General features: G+C 40.4%; 1 protein-coding gene across 1 annotated transcript in view; it reads right to left on the reverse strand.

Annotated features, from left to right (window-relative positions):
• Window positions 1–12435, reverse strand: part of SEMA3C (semaphorin 3C) — a 154494-nt gene extending 142059 nt beyond the window's left edge. Inside the window, exons 1-2 of the mRNA XM_030215781.1 lie at window positions 12165–12435; window positions 10726–10870 (exon numbers count right to left, since the gene is read on the reverse strand). Of these exons, the coding sequence (XP_030071641.1) occupies window positions 10726–10828 (103 nt within the window). The 5' untranslated portion in view covers window positions 10829–10870; window positions 12165–12435. The remainder of the gene's footprint in view (window positions 1–10725; window positions 10871–12164) is intronic.
• Between the last annotated feature and the right edge of the window lie 50 nt (window positions 12436–12485).

Consider the following 12485-nt stretch of genomic DNA (forward strand, 5'->3'; position numbering starts at 1 on the left):
AAGCGGGCAAAGAGAAGTCTGCCTTTTGTGGGCTCCCACCCAGGCCCTGACACAGAATATGTCTGATGCTTGTATAACTGCCTAATCTGTCCAGAGACCATCCTGGTACTAACTGGGCAGAGCTTGACGGAGTTTAAAAAGGGGTTAGATAGATTCCTAAAGGACAAGTCCATAGACCGCTATTAAATGGACTTGGAAAAATTCCGCATTTTTAGGTATAACTTGTCTGGAATGTTTTTACGTTTGGGGAGCGTGCCAGGTGCCCTTGACCTGGATTGGCCACTGTCGGTGACAGGATGCTGGGCTAGATGGACCTTTGGTCTTTCCCAGTATGGCACTACTTATGTACTTATGTAGGATGCCGTGTGGTTTAAGTGAGCAGAAGCCTCCCCTAAACTCTTGCCCCAGCATTTTAAGAGAAACTTTCATAATGCTTCAAAGAGGCTTCTAAAAGTAACATAACAAACCCAACAATCTGACTTTCAGTATTAAATTGCTCCTTTTTAGTTATCAGGCAGAGCAATGGATTTAAAAGGTAGAAAATTCCTCTGCATCTAGACCCCACCCTCACATAGGGAAGTCGGAAGGGGTCTGGGAGTGGCACACACACTGCTTCATGATAGCTGGGAGATGCATTTATCATGTAGCTTAGAAAAATCTCTGACAACAAGTACATGAATTGTGGCATGGAAATATGTCAGGAAAGTGTGTAATATGAAATGAGACTTAAAAAAGAAGGATAATCTATCATTCCCTCATTTTTTTTCCCCTGAAGTCTGCACTTCTCTCTTTCCAAACTCCTTTGCTGCCTCGTAGGAAAAATGGATTTACTGATATTAGAAAATACCAAAGTTATGAATATTTTTTCGATTCCTGTGCCAATGCACTGTTGTATTCCAGCACAACCCTTGTCTGTTCACTTAAGAAATGACATTCACAATTTCTTCATGCAGTAAACATCCCACCCTGCTGGAAGAATGAAAGGTCACGGCATACAGACAAGAACAGATGGCCAAGAAGAAATCAAGCTATTTCCAATTGTTTAGCCGTACAGTCGGTAAGAAGATAAAATCTGTATTTATTTGTATGTTTTTCCCCCAGTGGATCAAGTGAAGTTTACAGCATTCATATTAAAAATATGGCTTTTAACATACTTTCATGCAATGATAAAACATACAGGGAAAGAAACCACCCGAATAACAAACTTGCAGGCTGTAGTTTTATAAAGCGTTATCCACACATAAACTGAGTTTTAGATATGGAAATGGGTATATGAGCCTAAAGAGAAGGCACAGTGCAAAATAATGCCTACTTCAATGTGACTTGTGCGATGCACCGTTCGTGTGTATTTTGTAGACACAAACATTCAGAGCTGCTTATATTAGGGTCTGTGAGGAGTTGTGTGTAGGGAAACAGTTTCATGACACGTTTGCTTTGTTCTACACAAAATAACACAAACTGGCATGTTAGCATGTTCTCTTTGGTTCAGTGCATATGATTTGCTGCATGCTAAGGTCATTATTTTACAGACTGTTTACTCGTGTAGAATCGTGTACATGTGAAAATACCGATTTTAGAAAACCGCTGTTTCCACGTGAATATCCATGCCATGTAGAGATTTCAAGGAGGCGTGATGTGCACACGGCTTGGGCAGGAGTAAAATCTACATGTGTATTCCCTTGTTTATAGCGCTGCGTACGTCTAGTAGCGCTATAGAAATGATTAGTAGTAGTGAGAATAATAACGCATATGTATGAGAAAAAATTTCCATGCCAGGTTTTACACCATCTCAGAGGGGCATTTTCGATATAATGTCTAAATCTGACTTTGGATGTTTTGCTGAAAACATCCAAAATTCAAGTATAAAAAATGACCATGAAAAACGTTTTATCTTTTTTCTTTGAAAATGACAATTTCCTAGACGTTGCTGTGCTTAGTAAGTCTACCTTTTTGGACCATGTGAAAAACAGAAAATCAATTGAAAATGCAGAAAATCAAGCCATTGGGATGTCGGAGGAGCCAGTTTTCCTAGTAGACTGGACACACAAGCATCACTGTAGAGCAGCAGGGCACCCTAAGGGATGCTACAGTGGACTTCACATAAAAGGTCCTAGGTATACATCTCACCACTACCCCCTTATATTGTATGGTGAGCCCTTCAAAAGCCATGAAAAACCTACTGTACCCAACTATACACCACTACAATAGCCATTACGGCTGAAGGTGTCACCTATAAGTGGGTAGAATAGGTTTGGGGGGGGCTGACACTTTCCACCACAAATGTAATAGAGTGGATTATGGGCCTGGGTCACCTTCTCTATAGTGCACTGCACCAACCACTAGGCTATTCCAGGAACCTGCTTGCTGCTCTATTAGGACTGGCCATAATGTCTGAAGCTGTCTTAAAGGCTGGTATGTAATGTTTCATTTATATCTTTGTGGGGTTGAGGAGTAAGGGGGTGTCATTCGTTTACATAAGTACATAAGTATTGTTGTACTGGGATAGACTGAAGGTCCATCAAGCACAGCATCCTGTTTCTGACAGTGGCCAATCCAGGTTACAAGTACCTGGCAAGATCCCAGAACAGTACAACATGTTGTGCTATTTATCCTAGAAATAAGCAGTGGATTTTCCCCAAGTCCATCTTAATAATGGCTTATGGAATTTAAGAACCTATTCAAACTGCCTTTATTGATGAGACAGAGACAACAGCAGAACAGTCGAGCGTCGACTAAGAACACGGGCATTGAAAAGATAAGTGTCCTTTTTTAAGTACCATAGCTCATCGTTGGATAGACTAGCTTGGATGTGTATGGAAGCCAATGGAGTGAATTATTGATTATTTAAATTTTCTAATTTAAGTCTGAAGTGATAAGCTCAGTAAAACAAGTAATAAAAAATCAACAAGAATAGAGAAGAAATAAATCAACATAGTTGAGCCCTGGAAGGTTTTTTTGGCCAATGATGAAGAGAGGATTGAATTGATCCATTTAGCTCTTTTAGCTATTCAATATCCAAGACCTCTTTGAGGCCTTTTTCCTTCCCAAATGGAGACTGAAAAGGTCAAGTAGATTCTAAGCTGGTGTCTACCTTGCATGTGGGATTTTGTTACAGTTTCGTATCTCTGTGTTAGCCCTGAAACGGTTTAAGTGTTACATAACTGACAGGTCTTTCATCATTCAGTGCCCAGATACTCCTTCGGTGCCTCAAGTTGCTATTCTAGCACCCATCATCTTGTATGTTTTATTTCTATTTATTACCTTTAATGAGAAACTGTCTAAAGTTGAATCCAGATAAATCAAAAGGAATTTTAATTCCACAGTAAAGGATCTCTATTGCTTTCTAACACTGTACAGATAGATGGAATTCAAATCCTCATTGTCCAGTCAATCAAAATCTTAGGTGTAAATTAAGATTGATTGAATCAGAATGAAATTTATTACAATAGCCTGCATTATGCACTTTAGTGAATGAACTAACTAGTCCGTACTATTTATACTCTTTTTTTTTTTTTTTTTTTTCCCCAAGGATTATGATGGAATTAACGTAGGCATCTTTAATTGATATGAAATACAGCAATAAAACTGATTAAAAACCTAGAAATTCAACCACATAACCCTAATTACTTCTAGGATTTCCCATAATATAATAACTTTCATCTACAACGTTCCTACTCAGGTCTGTCTCGATTCCTATCTAGGTTCCTGATAATTTATTCCCCCCTTAAGGTTACTTTGATCTACTCAGCAAAATCTTCTAGTGGTGCCTCCTTCAAATACATTGGACTTGACACCATCTGTCATACCATATTTAGCATAACAGGTCCCTTCACTTTGGAACAATCTTCCATGACATCTTAGATGGATACTTCTTTTTATTGTTTTAAGAGTAGCCTCCAAACATAATTATTTCAGGATGTGTTTGGAAAGTAACTTTCATATTAGCATTGGAATCTGGAAGGCTGGGGATTGCCTGAAGATCTGGACTCTTCCTCTATTTTCCCTCAATTTAAACTTTAATTATGTAACTTTGATCTGTACTTTATTTTTGTTTCCATTTTTATAAAAGTGGTTATTGTAAACTGCTGAGACAGCATTTCCTATCAGTGGTATTTCAAATGTTAATAAACCTGAAACTTGGTATTCTGTCAACAACTCGATATACAACATATGATGAAATGGTTGGTGCAACATGTACCTTTTTCTTTCCGCCTGACACAAGCCACTCCTTGCTTTCACAAGTTCAGTACAAAATGGTGGTACCTGGTGCATCACTAATGCTACACTTTCTGCCGGTGGAACAATTACTTTTAAAGTGGAAGTAAGGGTAGATTGCTTGTTGAACTGTCTATCATCTAAGCCATGATCTGGGCCATCATTATAAATCGGAATGTAATGATCAATAAAGATCTGGATACTGATTCTTACCCAACAGTATTTTTTTTAAAATCTACAGATTGAATTCTTTCTTAAAACAAATATCGTAGGAAGAAAGATGATAAAAATGATCCATCAAAGGGAGGACTTTTCTCTCTAATGTCTTTGCAGAGTTGGTAGTTCCATAAATTTCTAAACAAAAATCAGATCCAATGAGGGGCCTTTCACACTGGTAGGAAATAACACTAACTGAACAAAACTCAAAGTAGACTTTACAACCAAGAATTCTTGCACAAACTAAACAGCAGGTAAATCAACGTGGTTATTAAAATGACCTAACTTAGTGGAATCACATTCTCAGACTCTCTCCCCACCAAAGCATTTAACACTGGCAGAAGAGCGTGGAGAAGCAGTGTTGACCGTTCTTTCAAATGTGTAATTGAAGCCCTGAAGCAGCCGTGCGAAACGCTGGCCACCGTCGGCTTAACACATTGAAAATAAAAAGAAGAGAGGGAAACAGCACGACACGCTGACTTGAGAGTTCTCACTATAAAAGATAAGTGGTTCTCTCACTATAAAAGATAAGATATATACGCTATTGAAATGTCTATAAAGGTGGAGCATATACATAAAGTATCCACGATGAATTAATTAAATAACGTTTAATTAACGTTAAGCAGGTTTTTTTGGCCAAGGATGAAAGTAGGGTCGTGAGACCCGTTGTAGCTTCAGCAGATCCATTGATGATCTGGAAGCTCTTTGAGGCCTTTTTTCCTGCTAACTGTGTAAACAGCCTCCTTCAGAGGAAGTTTCTGTCATTTACTAGCAGCAGATCCTGGTTTTTGTATTTGTGTAGTAAGTTAACCACTTGCCATGCGACCATTTCTTAGGAGCCCTTACCACCATCTATTTAGGAGTCAGTAAGGGCTCCCGGACTGTTCATGGGACTGCCCAATCACCATCAGGTAAGCCCCTGGCACTAAAAAAAAAATAAAAAAATAAAATTTTTTTTTTGAGCACCAGAAATGGTGTGTGGTGGTGGTGGTGGTGGTGGTGGTGGTGGGGGGGGGGGGGGGGTTGTGACAGGCACTAACATTGGACTCCTGCAGTAGCCTGGCGGTAGTGCCAAATTGGTGCGCAACAAGCCTGGGGTTCTTGCTGTGCCTTTGTGAAAGGGCCCCTTAGAAGGGGCATAATCGAACGGGGTGCCCAAGTTTTCCTGAGGGCGTCCCCGCAGGATGGCCCTGTGAAGGGGCGGGGAAACTGTTATTATCGAAACAAGATGGGCGTCCATCTTTTGTTTCGATAATACGGTCGGGGATGCCCAAATCTCAACATTTAGGTCGACCTTAGAGATGGTCGACCTAAATGTTGAGATGGTCGTTCCTGGTTTTTAGCGATAATGGAAACCGAGGATGCCCATCTCAAAAATGACCAAATTCAAGCCATTTGGTCATGGGAGGAGCCAGCATTCCTAGTGCACTGGTCCCCTTGACATGCCAGGACACCAACCGGGCACCCTAGGGGGCACTGCAGTGGACTTCACAAATTGCTCCCAGGTGCATAGCTCCCTTACCTTTGGTGCTGAGCCCCCCAACCCCCCCAAAAAGCCCACTCCCCACAACTGTACACCACTACCATAGACCTAAGGGGTGAAGGGGGCACCTACATGTGGGTACTGTGGGTTTTGAAGGGCTCAAATTTAGCAGCACAAGTGTAACAGGTAGGGGAGGGATGGGCCTGGGTCCACCTGCCTGAAGTGCACTGCACTCACTAAAACTGCTCCAGGGACCTGCATACTGCTGTCATGGAGCTGGGTATGACATTTGAGGCTGGCATAGAGGCCGGCAAAAAAATGTTTTAAATTTCTTTTTTAGGGTGGGAGGGGGGTTGGTGACCACTGGGGGAGTAAGGGGAGGTGATCCCCGATTCCCTCTGGTGGTCATCTGGTCAGTTTGGGCACCTTTTTGAGGCTTGGTCGTGAAAAAAAATGGACCAAGTAAAGTTGACCAAATGCTTGTCAGGGATGCCCTTCTTTTTTCCATTATCGGCCAAGTATGCCCATCTCATAAGCACACCCCAGTCCTGCCTTTGCTACACTTCTGACATGCCCCCATGAACTTTTGGTCATCCCCGTGATGGACTGCAGTTGAGGGCGCCCAAAATTGGCTTTCGATTATGCCGATTTGGGTGACCCTGAGAGAAGGACGCCCATCTCCCGATTTGTGTCAGAAGATGGGTGCCCTGCTCTTTCGAAAATGCCCCTGTTAGTGTACACCAAATAATGTTAAAATTAATCCCAAAAACCCACTAATACCCCTCCCCACTTTCCTTTCCTAGGTTGTTTTGCCTATATCCTGGAGGGCAAATTAGTTTTAAAATAATTGCTTCTGAAAACCAGGATTCATTAATAGAAAAGATGTTTAAGATTAACTATATTCTTTACTACTCTAAATTTAAAAAAAAGAAAACCCTCCCTCTCCTATTATACTCGGCATAGAGAACCCTGCTGCTGACTAATTTCTACAGGATATTTAGGTGAAAACTCGATTCTTATCCTGGTGACCCCTTGAAATTCCATCCCTATGCGACAAATCAGTACTAACATGTTCTCAGTTTAAGAACTTTTCCCCACTTATCAATATTAGCTGGACTTTCAATGAACTGGTGAAAACATTTCTATGTTCACCTGAGAACCAAATGAAGGTGCAGGGTACCGGGTGGCTGTTTTTATTGTATCTAATGGTTAAGTATATGAATGAAATATGAAAGGAAATTCCTGCATGGATTAAACTAAATATAGTATCAAGCTACTGCCGAAGCTAAAGGAATTTCCATGGAAAACATTACACAGGGAGGTTTGTAGCAGATCTATTGCTGAGGCTATGAAAACACATTGATACCCTGATTGAGATGCACTCATTAATTTATTCATTCATTTTGTTCTCTTAACCATCTTTATGAAGAGATTGATTCAAGATGGTCTACAGCAGGTGGAGCTTGACATAAAACCTGCAAGCATGAGCTGATCAGACAACTCAGCAAGTTTCACCTCCACAAACCCCCCAGGTCTCATATACTGCAAGTTAGTAGCTGTTGTCAGGTCTGTATCAGCATATGCTGAAATTACAGCTAAATGTGCAACTGATTATGGGCGGTTGGGTTTCCTTACAGTAGCAAAACAGACATGAAGCAAATGTGCGGTAGACAAATCCAGCACCAACAAAGCACTTGTGGCCATGTAACCCCCCCCCCCCCCCCCCCCGCCGAGGTGTGAGCAGGTGATGTTTCTATTTATAGTCTGCCCAGGTTGTGATCCCAAATACAGATTGGCAGGGGGGGGCTTTATAAATTTGTTTTTACGTGTACAATATATTTGGAAACACAAAGGTCTGATAATTACTGCTGGTCTATCTGCTGACAGATGTTCTAAATATCTCCTAATGCTTCACAATCTTACTTCCAGTTCAGTAATTGCAAAGTCCTGTAATCTAATACAATAAGAATTCATCCAACGGACAGGGTGATTTGCAAAAATATAAATGTGAAATTAATTCTTTAGTAGTGGTACCTAAATTATTTTCTGGTTAGAGCTAATCTATGCACATTATGGATTTTATGAGTTTCATTAACTGGTTGCATTTTTTCTTCTATATAATGCTGTTAGTTTCTGAAAAGCAGTCTTTACATTTCCAAATCACGGTTTGTTATCTTACATTACATCATGCTCCTCATGTAGCTCTTCCTGCAAATCAGGGTGACCTGCATTTCCATCTGAGAGAAGCTTTGCAACAAGGCACAAACCCTTTCTCCAATTTGCCTTGATGCTGGGTTTCTACACTCACCCCCTTCCTTTTTTCAGCTGCAACTCTGTGTAATTAGTGATTGTAAGGATTTAGGGTTTTGTACTCTAAAACTGTGTAAAAGAGTGGGGAATGAATAAGCTTAGAGGTAAATGATGTCACCAGAATTTTTTTTCCTCAGAACTGCTAATTATTCTCTCTTCAGCAGGACTTTTTTTTGCAAGCATGTACCGGTACCTGTTGTAAATATCTTTGTCAAAGGAAGCCCTAAAGTGCGCTGAAAAGCTAATCGTGAAAGGAATTATCTGAACTGGAAAAACCAGAGGAAACATTTCATCGTGAAGAGTGATCAGCTAATAACTTCAGTAACTATTTTCAACATACCTCAAATGATAGAGGACAACTTAAAAGTAATCCCAGGAATAAATGTCTGGGTGGTGTGAAAATTCAATGGTCCATCTGAGAGACAACACTGAGATCATTCAAGGGAGAATGAGAAGAGCGAATGGCATTAGGACAATCTGGCTGAATGACCTTTTCCAGGTAGGGTAGATAAGTATTGCCACACTGGGAAAGACTAAAGGTCCATCAAGCCCAGCATCCTGTTTCCAACAGTGGCCAATCCAGGTCCCAAATACCTGCCAAGATCTCAAAAAAGTTCAATACATTTTATACTGCTTATCACAGAAATAAGCAGTGGATTTTCCCCAGGTCAATTTAATAATGGTCTATGGACTTTTTCTTTGGGAAGCCGTCCAGAGCCATTTTAAACCACGCTAAGATAACCGCCTTTACCACATTCTCTGGCAACAAATTTCAGAGTATTCAGCTTCTGGCTTCTTTATTACAGATACCAGGACAGATTCTAGTTAGACTTGTGTCTCCAAAGGCTTATTCAACTGTAATTACTAGAATTGATCTGATTTTACATGTTTACAAGGAAGGACCTGCCACTTAGTAGACTGTTCAGATCTTCTGCAAGTTCACAACGTTTCCAAAAACCCCTTTGAACCCTAAGAAGTAGAAAATACCTGTTGTAAACAGTGCTGGGTGCATGTCACTCTGTCACCCTGATTCAGAGTGATAATGAAACCTTGTGAAACATACAGCCTGAGACTATCTGTGCTTTGCCTACAATTCCATCAGCATGCACACGTGACATTCTGTACAACATACAGAGACCATTTTGCTAGGAAAAGTGAAACAACATGTCATGAAAAGAGCTTTCAGAGTGGAAATCTAGTCAGACAGTAACATTGTTTAGCAGTTCAGCACATGCAGTAATGTGCAATTAATGTTTTAGTATATCTCCACTAAATAAACAGAAGAACGGTTGATTGCTCTGAATTTTTTTAACTTCAACAACAAACTTCTTAGTAATTGTAACTCCAGTGAAGAAAGACTTTTTTTTCACTTAGTTGTTACACTTCTAGTTAATACTTATCATAGACAGATGCAAAATGATATCTGAGACACCATTTATTTGATATAGAAGAAAACATATTGGGGTGAATTTTATATATGCAACACAACAAATCTAACACTCGAAATGGACATAATAGAACTCTTTCTCCTTTCCTATTTCATAATGTGTCTGCCACACATGATCTCTACCATAATATCACTATGCACTTGTCATACCGGAACTGGCGATCGCCAGCACGGTGCTATGTAAGCCACATTGAGCCTGCAAATAGGTGGGAAAATGTGGGATACAAATGCAATAAATAAATAAATATGCAGCCAAAAAAATTGGTGCCGAAAAAAACCAGACAGTGCTGTTCTGTAAACCTCGCCAACCCCCCCCCCCTTTGGAGATCCATGCGTTAGAATTTACAAGCTGCACTTTACAGAACACACTTAGAAAGTTGCGTGCGTAAATTCTAATTACTGCTGATAATTGCTTGTTAGTGGCCAGTTGGCTTGTTAAACAACTAAGTTGCACTCACAACTTTAGGTACTATATATAGAATCAGGGGGCTTAAGGACAATCCTCGGTCCAATGGCATGTGCTTAGCACCAATTATACATTGAGATTCCATGATACAATATTAGCTTAAGGGCGGCATTGGTGACCCCATGTGTAGGCAGATGTACATTGGCATGCCTAGCAGAGAATTCTGTGCCTAACTGGGAGACACCCACGCTTCACCCATGTGTACGAACCCTTGAAGTTAGGCGCTATGACACTTATAAAGCAGAACCTGGTGCATATAGCACCTAACTGTCAATTTGCTGGAGACTTTGGCATGCGTAAGTGGCATCTATGTCTAGAAGCCACCTTGTACATAAGTACATAAGTATTGCCATACTGGGAAAGACCAAAGGTCCATCGAGCCCAGCATCTTGTTTCCAACAGTGGCCAATCCAAGTCTGCAAGATCCCAAAAATGTACAAAACATTTTATAGTGGATTTTCCCCGTCCATTTAATAACAGTCTATGCAGAGTTGCCCCCATGACATTTTAGAAGCCAGTATACCTGTTTCCTGGGGCAGCACTAATGCAGAGAGTACAACTGAATCGGAACGGCTTAAGATTTCTTACCATTGAATGTCAAATACACTCTTGCCTGTGGAGGTGAAAATCCATGTAGACAACTCGAATGAATGAGGAGCCCAAGCATCACGTGCACTGCCAGAGATGTCATTTCCTCAGATTAATGACCGAGCAGCCAGATAACAGACCCAATCTATGGGGAGAGAAGCACATTGCTTTCATTTCACTTTCAGAAATTTGGGAAGTATGGTAGTACACAGTTTTCTACATTTACTTTTTAAATATAATACCAGAAATTACCAAAAGAAACTCATTTATTGAGAACTGACCTATCATCCGAATAACAGCCCCACCTCCTGGATAAGAGGGGGGATGAGGGTACTAGGTAATTTGGGGACATGGGCTGAATTTCTGAATTGGGAGTTTTTAGATGTTTATTATTTTCACTTAGTCTAGGTCATTTAAAAAGAATTTAGGATCCTGATGAAGAAACCCTGAAGGCTGTACAGAGCTATTAGAAACTGTCAATTTGTTATTTTGCTCCCACCATCATGTGAGCAGGTGTAAATGTTTCATCACTTCTCAATAAAAACACATGTGACAGGAAGATTAACACTAGAAGGTTTCATTTTTCCATGGTATTACTGATTTATAGAATACTGCACTCCTTGGAAAATCTCAAAGCAAAGGAACAGGATAAAAGTGTATTTGCTACACCTGATGGAAGGTGATTTTTGTGGGTATAGTAAGTTGAGTGATCTCCCTGCTCAAACAAGGAAACTGCAGCCCCCGCCGCCCCCACCCCAGTCTCTGAGGTCTTGGACATATGTGGTTAATTTGTCATGAAAGCAGTTTATAAGGCAGAAACAATATATACAATCGGAAGTGCCTCGGAAATTTACTCTTTCACTGCAGACTGACAGCAGAACTGTTCTGCTGCCTTTCACCTCTGGCAATGTGTAAATGGTTTATGCCTTAAATATTACTTTAATGCCTAACACCATCTAGCAGATAATAGAAACTTGCAGATCAGAGTACACTTCAAGCACTGCCTCCTACACTTATTTTACAAGACTCTGAAAGTGGTTAAAGGAACCATGCAGTAAAATCAGAGAAAAAAACTTAATTAGAACCTCTCCTGAAACCTCATCCTAAATGCTCGTACTGTGCTGTGCTCGGACCATCCTAGTAAATGTGCAGATTAATTAACATTTCTGAAGCAACCCCCCAGAAATTTCCTTTTTAATTTTTGCTTTTGAAGGAATTATTCTGCCTTGCAGTCACTTCTGCTGCTCAGCCTCTGTCTGCTCTGCAGGTGTCACAATGCATCTATTGAATCCAAGCAACAGAATAATTTCCAATTCACTTGGCTTTTCTATTTAGAACATGCTTTGCTTTTCCTTACTATATATAGTAATAAAAGTCAGATAAATTACCATTTGGTTTTCATACATTATTTTTAGGACATAAGTTTTAATATTGCTCACCCAGTTCATGAAGATGTCAGGAAAACACCACCAGCCCTTATTCCTCTGTTTTCCTTTTCTCTGTGACCAGCAGCCTTTCACCAAATTTCTTAGACTCTCAGACTGGTTCTTGTGCTCAATTTCTTCCTGGAAACTATTAATTTACTTCCAGATTTGGTAAATACAAAATAAATAGCTGATGCCTTGTCCTGGAGCTGAAAAGCAGGCTTCCTCGCCCTATTCTTCAATCAAGCCCTTGGAACTGAAAGCCCTGACAGTGACGGCTTTGGTTTCCAATTACAATGACTGCTCACTCAGATCCTCCCACTGCAACTGGCTGCT

Source organism: Microcaecilia unicolor, chromosome 10, assembly GCF_901765095.1.
Source record: "Microcaecilia unicolor chromosome 10, aMicUni1.1, whole genome shotgun sequence".
Classification (NCBI taxonomy): Eukaryota; Metazoa; Chordata; class Amphibia; order Gymnophiona; family Siphonopidae; genus Microcaecilia; species Microcaecilia unicolor.